This window comes from Tribolium castaneum, chromosome 6 (genome assembly GCF_031307605.1).
Source record: "Tribolium castaneum strain GA2 chromosome 6, icTriCast1.1, whole genome shotgun sequence".
NCBI classification, from domain to species: Eukaryota; Metazoa; Arthropoda; class Insecta; order Coleoptera; family Tenebrionidae; genus Tribolium; species Tribolium castaneum.
Window position 1 is genome coordinate 12,278,438 of NC_087399.1, and position 13,231 is coordinate 12,291,668.

The 13,231-nt window shown below is 27.5% G+C and overlaps 1 protein-coding gene across 2 annotated transcripts in view; it reads right to left on the reverse strand.

The window, feature by feature from the left end:
- Window positions 1-1,108: 1,108 nt before the first annotated feature.
- Window positions 1,109-13,231, reverse strand: part of Ccapr1 (cardioacceleratory peptide receptor 1) — a 38,464-nt gene continuing 26,341 nt past the window's right edge. Inside the window, exons 2-7 of one of the 2 annotated variants that reach the window (XM_064357190.1) lie at window positions 9,761-9,896; window positions 9,605-9,708; window positions 7,743-7,836; window positions 7,287-7,655; window positions 7,001-7,181; window positions 1,109-1,365 (exon numbers count right to left, since the gene is read on the reverse strand). In XM_064357190.1, the coding sequence (XP_064213260.1) occupies window positions 1,197-1,365; window positions 7,001-7,181; window positions 7,287-7,655; window positions 7,743-7,836; window positions 9,605-9,708; window positions 9,761-9,896 (1,053 nt within the window). In that variant the 3' untranslated portion in view covers window positions 1,109-1,196. The remainder of the gene's footprint in view (window positions 1,366-7,000; window positions 7,182-7,286; window positions 7,656-7,742; window positions 7,837-9,604; window positions 9,709-9,760; window positions 9,897-13,231) is intronic. The other variant, NM_001083327.1, reaches the window with a different exon arrangement.

Genomic DNA, 13,231 nt, shown 5'->3' on the forward strand with positions numbered 1-13,231 from the left:
AATATTTTATTACACATTATTTGCCTCTAAAAAATATTTCTTTGACATAAACGGACACAAAATGAACAATTCCACCTGATAACTAAAGTTGGTCACTTCCTGTGTTTATTTCTGTTGAGTACATCAAAAAACAAAATGATTGTTGATTTGAAAATAAAACATTAGGTTTGTCTCAAGAATGATTCTAATAGACTGTCTAATTGTTGTACTCATAAGCATTATAATTTATAATCAATATTTCTGGCATTTTAAAAAAGAATATTACATTAATTGAAGCTTTTGTATTCATAATACTAATAATAATAATGGCTTAACTTTCGTATGTGAATTTGTCAAGATCAGAAATTTTTATTAACCCACCTGTTGAGAGCCACTGTGTGTCCTATGGAAATTTATTAGCAGTTAATTTTTCCATTAAACAAAATGGAGGTGGTAGTGCATGAGCGTTTTGCAAAATTTAATAAGAAAACACAAATTGAAATAGAAGAATAACGTAGTGGACCAAGAAATTAATTTGCCTCTGCTGTTTTGTCAATAATATTAACATTTACGCAAATTTTTATAATTCTAGTTTAGTGGTTCTCAAAATTTGGGACTTTAATTTAAGAACGATTTTTTTGGAAAAGTATGAATTTTCGTTTTACATAAATTTTGCTTAATCCATTTGTCTTGCCATTCTCTATCTGTCTTTAAATATTTGCTAAACCTAACACGCTGTATTTTGTAATGTTTCTTTAATTTTGTAAATTTGTTTTTTATTGACACTACAATGAACACAGAACAATGTAGTCGTTGTTTAAATTTAATTCTTTTAACGATTATCGATCTGGTCAGAAGAAACTTGTATTATTGGTTGCATATTTATACAAATTTTGAAATAACCCACTATTGTCACACCCTGTATATGGAGTGCATTATTTGGCTGTGCATTTAGTTATTTTGTGGTCTTGTACTACAAAGAATTGTTTGCGTTTTTTTTGGTTATGTTGGCTTTAAGTTACACAGAGTTTCAAGTTGTTATATTTATGTTTTTTTGTGAAATTTTGTTTTTTTTCAGATTCTGGTTTCTCTTGTGACATTGTGATTTTAACCCAATTAAGTAATGTAATTTAAGGTTGTAATATTTTATTATAACACTTAGATACAATTATTACAAGTCACAATAAAAAACATTTAGTTCTAATACGTTTTGGTTTTTAATGAATTAATACTGTATGGGCGTTAAAAGTTGTTGATGTATTTTCGATTTTTCGTTTGTGAGTGTTGGTTAAGAATTCGGATAATGAACTACTTTGTGTGTTTGTTGTTGATTCCCTATTCCTTCTTTTCTTTTTCTTGAACAACCATTTGAACGGAGGCAATGACCTGAAAAAGACACAAAACCATTTAATAAACCATTGAAATATTTATGAATTCTTTTCCTTAAAAACCTGTTGTACGAAGAACTAAATACTAGGAGGCGAAAATAGTTATTTATCTAACAAGTTTGGAAATTGCTTTCAAAACAAGTTAGGTACAATATTTTTTGTTACGAATCACTCAAAAAAAATAAAAATTAATACTTTTATAATTTAGTATTTTTTGCTAATAAGTTAGTAACAGGACAAACAATAAAAAAAATAACAAAAATTGTCACATCGTAAAAAAATAATCGTTTCCATCTCAACGATAGCGATACCAACTTATTAAATGTCCGTAGCCATTGTTGCAAAGTAAAAAACACCACAGTACGGTGTAAGTCCGTTAGCTATCTAAACGCTATGAGTACAAAAATTAATTTTTTGAACTCATAGCGTTTAGATAGCGTGTGGGAAAAAAAGAAATTTTCATAAAATTTCGCTTACAAACAAAATTAATCTAACGGCAAGTGACAAAATACTGCCATTTTCCATCTTCATTCGTATTTTTTTGGTCCGATCGTTATAGCAAATTTTTGGAGGAAGGACGTACTCGTACCAAAATGCTTAAATTAAAGACAAAAATATTTTCAACTTGTTGAAGAAAAATATGTTTTTTTTGGTCAGTAATGTGTAAAAAATTTTTTTTTCAGGTATATTTTGTAAAAAAGTTAATTTTTAGTTTTGAAGTAAATATTATCTGTTTCAAAACTATAAAAACGACAACGTCGCATTTTACCGAATTATTTTTTTAAATAAAGTTAATAACATTGTAAAATAATTATTGATTTGATCTTTTATTGTAACTATAAAATACATTGGCTAGTGGTTTTTTGAATTGCATGAATAAATTATATCAAATAATTTTGAGAGAAAGTGCGATGTTGGCATTTCTATAATTTTGAAACAGCTAATATTTTTAAAAGTATTGGTAACTTTTCAGCCAATTTTTACAAAATTTCGCTTTTGTGCTCGTTTTTATGTGTTTTAGTCAAAAAAAGGTATCATATTTGATTGTGCTTCGAATCGAAGTCCATTAAAATTGAGTTACTTCATTTGGCTTCAGAATTCTGATATTTCGAGATGTTGTACGGTTTTCCCAGACTTTTTCAAGTTTATCGGTTTAGGACTTTTTTTTCATTTGATGTGTTTTATTACATGGTAAAATTGACACACATATTTCTGATACACCCTATAAATATATGAATTCATTACCGACTTTTTCATTTTATTTTTTATAGCTTTATTAATTCATATTTTGATTATTTTTTATCACCAGTAATATAAAGGCTGTACTATTTATTAAAAGCACTCAAAAAATGTTATAAAATGAATTTGAAAAAATGTAGCAATTTTATAGTAATAAAATCGACCAGTTTAAGTTTTTTTAAAACCTGCCCTAAATAATTCTTATGATATTATTTATCACTAGTAACTTGAAAGCACTCGAACTTGAAAATATGAATTCAAATTCTTTCTAAAGTAGTTTTAATAATTCGGACTTTTTAAAAATGATAAATAAAATGATAAAATATTTTTTAAATAATTATACTAAGTTTTCAAAAAAAATTGGGTTACATTTATCTCTTAGTATTAAGAATTTAATACTTTATTTGTCTTTTTTTTTGCCTTGAATTCACCATTATTTAAATACAAGCACTTTTTTATTTGTACAACGTGTCGCATCCTAGAATTTAGGTATCTGTAACATTTTGTCTAATTTGGTTTAATCGTCTTAGACTTAGCTAACAACATTTGCATTTGTTGTAGGAGATAAAGCTTCATCCCTATAATTTTAATTAAGTTTTCTTTTCTCTTAAAGCTAATGCTTTAAATGATGGAGTAGTTAAGGAGCACGAGAACATTTTATCGTTTTTACTTATTTAAGGTTATCGCTATTCATAAATTTTCGTGGTGTCTCAAGAGATAATTTAAAAAGCATCAACCTTTTTAAAGTGGAACATTTTTTATTCAGTTCAGTAGGCAATAGCTGTTTGTAATAATAAGAAAAACGTTGAGTAATTTTTTTGGTTCCACATAGGAAGGATCTCGTTAGTAGAGAAGTTTATGTGTAAAAGAATTCTTCCTTCAAACTTCTTTAATTTCACCAGAATTATAATAAGATATAATAAGTTCTTTTCTTTTGTTTGAGTGTTGTTGAAAAAGTCTACGCAGTCATTCACTGTCATTTCAAGTTTATCGTCATCTGTTGTGAGAAAAATTTCACATTGAATTAATTAAAAGTTGTCGAAGTGCTTTCGAGACATACACCTTCATCAGTTTGTGTCTGCTCTTAAAATAAATCAACCTAGTTCAGAATTAATTTCACTTAAAGTGTAGCTTTTCGAAAGCTCAATTCGTTGATCAATATTATTTCAATTTGGTCCAAAAGTTGCAAACGTATGTGTTTGGATAAACTGTTTGACAGGAAACAAACAAACTTATTTTAATTTTGTTCAGTTGAGTTTATACACATTTTTCGGCGGCTGATAATTAATGTATTAATGTAAATTAAATCACAAATTTTTTAAATCATATTTTTGTCTTGCTTAATAATGGAAAAACAACTTTTCAAAGTTTAACAGTTAAAGTTTTTTCATCTCATTCGTTGAATTAACTCAAATCTGGGGCATGTATAACCTAGTCTGCAAGTTATCCTTAACGTCTTCCTTTGCTTTAGCAAATTAATAAATTAAGCAATTAATAAAACTATATTGGTATAACAGTAACTTCAATCGAAGTCAAGTCAAAACATCTTATTCGCGTGTCTTGTTGTGGATCGATAGATAAGACATGATTCATTCGGTTTTGGTCGACAGTTCAAAACAAAAAAATTGATAGTTTCTGTAAGTTTATTTTTGAGCATTTGTATTTTTGATTGATGCATTGTTCTTAATCAAAAGGAAAGGTTTTGTTTTCGACCTCTAAAGATCGAACGAAAGAATGAATCTTGTTTAGTTTAAAGTGAAAACGTCTGGGTTTGTTTCAAAAAATTATTACCAACAATAAAGTGTTTAACTGAATCACAATTTGTTCATACAGTTTTAATATGTTGTTTTGAAAAATTAGGAAGTATGTTGCTTTAATGTAGCGCACGGATGTGTTTGACATTGACACTGAAATATGGTTTGTGTTGTAATGGATTAAATGCTAAACAAAATATCAGCAAACAAATTTAATGGAAGCAAGTTGGACCAAGTTATTAAAAGGTGTTTAGTGAAAATAAAGAGGTATTTTAGAAAAAAAATATAGATAGCATTGAATTATAAAAATTCGCAATATGGATCTAGAAAGTGCTGAATTAATTATTGATTTTCTTTGTGAATTGTTCCTTGTGTTATTGGCAATTTGAAGTGTTTGAGGTGTTCTATTTTAATTATGCTTTTTTCAGATTTTTTATTCAAATCCATCATATTTTTAATCAATTGCGATTAAAACGTTCTGTATACCGGTCCACAGTTTTTCATTTCAATCACAAATCCTTTAAGAAAAAATTGAAAACAAGAACAGGTAGTCTGAAACCAAAAATTTGGAAACGACAACACAAATCTGATAATAATGTGTCTTGAGAAAACTATTACTTAATTAAAAATTTTAATATCTTTATTTTACCGTAAAATTGCAAATGTAAAAATTTATTAGTGAAACAGTAGTTGTAAATTCGAATTTTGATAAAAAATTTTGTTGCGGATATCACTAAGAAAAACAATCCAACTTGCCCGCTGTTGAAACACAAAAACAAGCAAAATTTTGTGAAAACTGTTTGAAAAATTTTCTAAATAATAAATTTGAAAATTACTTTCTTTAGGACTAAAAACCATCGTTTTTTAAGCAATATTTAATTTTCTCCAAAAATTCGAAAATACTTTCTAAACCAAAATTACTTATTTCGCACAAATTTGGTGAAAAAAATACAAATGTACGTAGGTGGAAAATCACATTATTTTAATTGTTTTCGTTATACTTATCTTGTTTATAAGAAAAAAACTCACTTTGGCAAAATGGAACTAGAGAATGACTAATTTAGACCGAAATTGACGATTGTTGAAAATATTTGATTATTAGCTAAAAACCCATTTATTTGAACATTTTCCCTCTCATATGGTGGAAAATTCGGGAGTTTTCGCTAGAAAATCACGACAAAATCAATAAGCCGAAAAATCACTTAATTTATTTGAGGACATTATTTTTGTTGTATTCAAACGCTTAAATACATTTTAAAGTACAAACGCACTTTTTTCCCAAAATTTTGGTTAATAATAATAAATAATAATAATATTAATAACAATATTATTATATTAATAATTATTAATAATTGAAAAATATTTATTTTATAATATAAACAATAATAACCTTTATTTATGGTACTAAAAGGGAACTTTTAAAATTTAAATCCGTAACTGTTTAGAGCATTGCGGTTAGGAACATAAAACAATAAAAAATAAATAAAAATTGGATAACTTAAACAAGTTAAATGGAACACCTATTTTGCTTCCAGAAAGTTAAAGTTAATTTCAACTAAATTCCACATTATTCATTTAAATGCGAAAAAAAAATGGATGTTCCATTTAAAATTTTAAATTTATTCAACTTGCAGCGAATTTCTTCATATTTTTATCTTCTTGATTACAGTGTACGTGTTTTTGTCCAAAAAATCGAATTATTTCAAAAACTAAGTAATATCGACCAATAACAATTTAAACATCAGTGTAAAAGCAAAAATCCGAAAGTGCAAAAATATAGAATGTCCTATTTAAAATACATTCTGATTCTTATGCAAAATTTTTTGCTGATTACGAATCCAAAGTTTGATTTTTTGTTTAAAATTGCCTTCATTATGAAAAAGACGTTTCTGTGAAAATTTTTGAAAAACTTAAAGTTGGTCAAATTTTTCAGTGTTGTGTCGAAAAATGGGCCACCAGGAGCCACAGTAAGTGTACCTCAATGCTGTGATAAATTGTGTGTAATAAAGGCGATTTTTGAGACTCTGAAGCCCCTTAAAAAGGAATTAAATTTTTATTCGTCAAAATCACAAAAATCAATTATGAAAATGAGTTAGTTTCGTCCTCAAAATTAGAAAACGGTGTTTTTATTATTTATTTATTTATTTTTTCAACCTTCAAGTTATAACGGCCTAGTTACTAGTATTTAATTTTCCATGGACATAAAAACGGAAATCATTAACAAAAAAAATCAACATTTTTGAACAAATGAATAGAAATATTGTTATTAGTGTTATTACTAATTAGTTTCACTTAGCGCGAATTTTGCATTCGTCAGATAAACCCCGGATAAGTTAGTCGTAGTATAATCACTATGGTTACAATTGTTACAACAACTGTTGTATTTTTCAAAATTTATCCACAGGATAAAGTTATCCAACGATTGCAAAATCCACCCATAGAGTTGCAATTGAAGTTTTATTTTTTACTTGTTGTTTAAATAATACATTGACTTAAACCATTACAAATGAATGAAATTTGCAACTAAAAAAAAATAAAAAAATCAAAAAATAAAAAAAGAAAAAATAATAAATTCCCACGTGTTGCTAACAATACCCCTATTCATTTATATTTATAAGGCTACGAAATAAAAATACTAACCCCAATGTCCGACAGAAGTGTGTAGAAAAGAGGCAGTAAATAATGGGGTTAGCTGCAGAGTTGAGTGGTGCTAAACTTTGGATAAAAGTAGCGATAGCTATATTGGTCTGAGTCCCTGGTATTTGCCCAAACACTTGTAACAAATCAAAAATTATATAAGGACTCCAACATAGAATAAAAACTGCAAAAAAGAAAGAAAAGATAGCTTGTACCAAATGGAGAAATTTACTAAATTCCGTCTTGAATTCAGTAAACTTCCTTTTATCAAAATATTTTTTTTACAAACCGCTCACTATAACAAATGTGATTTTTATAGTCTTGACTTTGGCTCTTGGTATTAAACCTCTCGAACTTGCCCTTCTTGAATTATCAGACCCATTAACAGCTTTGGTATTTTTGATGAAACCTTTGGCATTTTTCGACCAAATTGTGATAATAATGATGGCGTAACACGTCGCAATAATTGACGCAGGAATGATAAAGAGTGAGAGCGAAACTAGTGTCATGTAGACTTGCCATTTCCATTGTGGATGAAATTCAATCCAACATTGAAGTTTTCCTTTCACAATCTTCTCCTCGTAGAAGATCAAAATCGGTAACGAATACAGCGCACTGAAGAACCAAGCGGCTAATATTAGATATCTAGCACGTTTCCCTGGAAAAACATTTAATATTACACTCGAATTTTACCTAAAAATAAACAACGAAAATATTGAAAAACAGAAACAATATTTATACTTACAACTGCCTGAAAATTTCATGGGGTGACGAATTGCGTCATATCGGTCTATACTTAAAGCAACCAAAACATAGGTCGAGGCATATGTTACCACTACCTAAAATAAATAAACCTTTGATATCGATTTATTTCAGTTAGATCCGAGGGGCCGTCAACTCTGGAACTGGTTGTACAAAATTTTGGAATCAATCGAATCTGATTGAAATTATTTAAAATATCCTTGTAATTTATGGAATTTTCGGAATTATTTGGTAATTACAGACATTTGTTTTTGGAATTATATAATTAACTTCTTACAATAGAAATTTGTTGAATTTCTTAGAACTACTGAAATTACGGGAATTAAGATAGAACTGTACTAATTTAGAGCTAGAATGTTGTTGGAATTACTTAGACAAATATTTGGAATTTAATCGGAATTATTCAATCATTTGTAAATATTTGGAATTATAAATAAAACTATCTTTGGAATTAATGTAATTATTAGAATTATTACTGAAATTACTTACGAATTACTGATTTTTTCTAGAATTTATGAAATTCTTTTTGAAATTACTGTTATTCCACATTTGGAATTATTCAATTCTAGAAAGGAAAATTATGTTTCGATTTTTTTGAATTACTGGACTTATATTGGAAAACTACTAAAGCTTCGTTCAATTTTTTTATGAATTACTAGAATTTCCGTTGATTTTATTTGGAATTATAATATAAATATAAATTTTTAGAGTTTAATCGGAATTGGAATCAGAATTGCTTGGAATTATTTAGATGTATTTGAATTTATATAGAATTACTGGAAGTAATTGTAAGTACTGAAATTCTTTATGAATTACAGGAATTAATCCGAATTTACTACGGATTATTGGTAATACTAAAATTTCGTTGTATTTTTTTTAATTACTGGAATTGGTATTTGGATGTTTGGAATTATTGGATATTGGCATTAGTTGTAGAAATTTTTGAAACCTAATCGGGACTGTGAACATGTGGAATACTGGAATTACTTGCAATTTAGGTAGTACTAATTTTTTATCTATAATTATTGAAATTCTTTTTGAACTTATTAGTTTTCGTTGTAAATTATATCCGAAATTACTTGGAATAGTAATTTACGTTTAATTTCTTAGAATTGGAACTATCGAAATTAACTTTCAATTTCAAAAATTAGGCTGGAATTATTATGAGAATTATGTTGGAATTGCATGAAATCATTTGACATTATTTGAATTAATCTAGAATTATTAAAATTACTGTAATTTTTAATTGTAATTTTAAGTACCCATTTTTTAAATTTGATCAGAATTGTAAGGAATTCTTAAATGGTTTTAGAATTATGTATTTATTTGTGTAATACTGGAATTATGGAAATTAAGTTGGAATAGAGAATTTAATCTAAAATTGTGGATTATTCGAATTACCTAGGTACTAGGATTTCTATCAATTTTTTTAAATTAATAATTGCATTTCCGTAGAATTGTTTTTAAATTGGAATAGATAAATAAAGAATTCGAGTGGGAATTGCTTGAAATTGTAAAGACGTATGTATTTGGAATTAATTTTGAAATTGCAGCAATTAATGTGAAATTGGAATTACTGCATTTTCGTGGATTTTTTTTGGAATTGGAATTAGTTGTATACATTTACTTGGAATTATTTCAAATTAATATTAGATAAGTTATCTTCTGACTTTATAGTACTGGAATTATTTGTAATTTCTCTGAAATTAATAAATTCTTTTTGGAATTACTATTGGAAATTACGTTGAGTGACTTAGAACTATCGGCATTTTGGTAGTTTTTTTGGAAATTGAAGGAGTTGTACACATTATTTTCGAGTTAGAGGCCCCTCGGTGAGATCCAGACCTGGAGAAAACGTATCACTTTACAGGCAACGTTTCCGGCATACCATGCCACTGTTGTTTTCCAAATTATATCTGTCAAAACATTAATCAAACCCACACTAAGGTCTGCAAAATAAATTTAATGATGGGTTTGGATGATTGTTGATCGGACTTTTACCTGCTAGGGCTAGGTGGGTTATGAAATAATTCATTCGACTTTTTCTAGATCGGCCAAAGAGAAGCGTGTACAACACACCTACGTTTCCAGCGACTATTATCACGAATAGGACCCATAGTAAGGTGAATTGTTCGGTCTAAAAGCAAAGATTAAAATTAAACTTATTTTTAGTTACAAGTACATGTATAAATTTTGTGTCAACGTTTCTAATAAAGTTATAACCGGATCTCTACGCTTTTAAGAATTATGTAAATTTAATAATATTTATTTCTTACTCTATAAGTAAATTTAATGACACTGGCATTGAAATTGAATTTATTTTTATGCTGATATTAAAAATTCGGTCTTTTCCAGATTGCTGATTTCGTAGTGGCTAACATAACATTAATGTAAAAATAAAATTTCCTGTTCAATTAAATTGTAGAAGAGTCGTTTCACCGATGCACCATACATACAACATTTCAAGAAAAAAATAAAATTCACTTAGGTATTAAATTTAAATTAAATTTAAAGAATTAAAACGGATTTATTAGGTTGACACGAGCTAATCAAAATAGGTGAACTTGTACTTTAACGGCCTTTTCTTTAAACAAAGAAAATATTTTTTTGTAAGAAGGTTAGCTGAATCTCACTGCATTTTTGAAAATGTAATATTACAAAGACTGAAAATATTTAAAAAATAGTAGATTTCCATTAAAATGATCCTTTTTGAATTTTACAAATAATTTCTTTATGTTAATTTACTTAAACACAAGAGCACTCCGTGCAATACTTGATCATAATTTATTTGCAAACGTGCAACCTGAAACAATTTTTTGAAAAGTTTGGAATCCATTAAAAAGCTCCGCTTTGTTTACATTTACTTCATCTGGTATATATTTAAAAAACTCAACAATTTATAGATAGGTACACAAACTTATTATTAATACAAGCTGAGTCTGAGGAAGGTATATTTTTAATTTTTAAATAATTTTTAAAAAATTATTAACTATGTAAAAATGACAAATTCAGTTAATTCAGTTTCTTCAGTTTCTTTTAGAATAATACTAGAAATCATAAAATTTCCATTACAAATTATTAATTAATATTTTTAATTTAAGTTTTTTGTATAAGGAAATATATAAAATTCTGAAACAAATCATGCACTTGTATTGAGAAACAAAGAAATTATTAATAGTTTAATCAATTATGAGTTAATAAGAAATGAGTAACAATACTCATGATAACAGTTTAACTCTTTTGGATACAAAAATAAAAAATAGGATGGTGCATTTTAAATGTTAAAGTTATTAAACACTACTTAATTTTTTAATTTGTGTGCAAGCACTAAAAGAAAGTGATCTGTGACTTTGAAGTTAAGTTGGCAGTGGATAATGAATTCAGTATTGCCACTTAATTTCGAAGTCACAGCTCACTCTCAAAAATGTACTTGGTAGTTTATACAAACGGTATAAATTATTTTCAGTACAATTTATTGTAAGTTTAAAGAGTTCTATAATATGTAGGTACACATCTGCGAATAAAATAACTTTAGAAATAAAGTTTAAAGTTTCCGGTTGAACTGTGTTAAAACTGTCAACAAATGCAAGTAAACCTGGTGTAGTTATCATTTAATAGAACTCTTAAAAATCCAGGATAAAGTTATAATGGTGAATGTGATTTCAGAAATTTATTGCCGTATTAAGTTACCAAGAGATCCTTAACAAAAGATACTGCAGAATTTATTATTCATTAAGTATTTATATCAGCTTTTTTGCGCTAAACTCCTTAATTTCTTGCGGAAAAAGAGTGGTGCGGGATTATTTATTATTTTCAGTGTTGTATTAATAACCCACGTGTTTATCCCGTTACAGGAAATACAATCTCAGGAAGTGGAAGTACATACAATGTGTTCAAAAATGGTTGTTCATCATGTTGACTATGGAATTCAAATTCATTGTGCCGCTTTGTCCAAATGACTATTGTAGTTTCTCTGTCAAATCATTGAATTAGTTTTTTACTCACTTTTTGCATTTTTTTTCAGTAAAGTTGTTTCACGTGCAGGGTATGTCTTGGTTTGTGTTTTATATTTCCGTGATTTTTGTTCTTGTGTATTCTTTCGTTTTTAGATTCGAAGCCCTTTTGCATTATTCTAACGGATCTGTCACTTTGGCGGCAATCACAAGTTAAATTAAGCGCCACACTACGTCCAAACTTAATAGGTGACTTGGTGAACAACAATTTTTGAAAACATTGTTTTTAAGATTCTACAGAATGTTTTATTTAAATCCCATAATAGAAGTTTTTTAAGTCGTTATAATGACATTGAATTATTTAAATCTAAAAATTTGTTCACATATGTGAGATTTTTGGGATGAAATTTTGCATGTTGGTGGAATTTTGCAATTGACAAATTTTCAAAAATAAAAACAAATTTAAATGTTTGGTAGAAAATCAAACTAATATGAGAAAATTAGTTTTTTTTGAATGATTAAATCATTTTTATAGTAATGTTAATGAACTTTTCGTATATCTTTCTTGTATACAGCGTGCTCAAAAACTGGCGCACCAACTCAATGGTGTGTGATAGAGAACTGGTTACATATAAAGGTAAAAATAGTAAAAAAATTCTTTGTATTAAAGTTATTGATAAATAACGGATTTTAGATAAATGATATGTGGCAACGTTGTCTAACAGTCATGATCACAATAGAATTTGAGCAACAATAAAAATAAATTATTTTTGAAACGGTTTCCTAGGAAATAATGTCCAGTGTTGGCTCATCTACACATTGTGATTTTTTTGATGAATTTTAATTTTTTAAATTAAAAAAACTGCTATAATCTGATAGTAAATTTAAAAATAATTATTCATCGTTTTGTTACGGAACGATTACCTGGTATGAAACATAAAACCATAAAAAAATAATGAAAACCAAAGAAGTTAACACAATAAGTTTGTAGCTCCAGATTTTTTAAAATATGACTTTAGGAATTTTTTCAACATTTTTCCCGTAATCTGCACGTGCTTCTCAATAACGTACCACTGAGTTGGTGCGCCAGTTTTTGAGCACCCTGTATAAAAAACCTAAATAAATTTTTAAATTTAATTTAATTTTAAAAATTTTAATTTAATTTAAATTTTTAAATATTTCAAATCCATAAGGTACAGTCTGGCATTTTTATAAATAATTGTCAGTGTCAAAATCAGAAAAAGACTTTCGTTGTATGGTTAATTGAAGAATTTTATGAACAAGGTGTATTGTTCACCCCAAATTGGGGTAGGTAATGTAGAGCTAATTTCTCAGTTTTCCATTTTAAAGCGATACGAACTACTTTTAAAAGCGATTTTAACACTGTCAATTGTTTATTAAAAAAACGGATAATACATAGTAAATAGGTAATGCCCTTTTTGTACATAAAAGTCCACTGTCTTGTAAAAAAAATTCGCACATAAACAGTGTCGCAAACTTGAAAATTTCATTTCGTAGA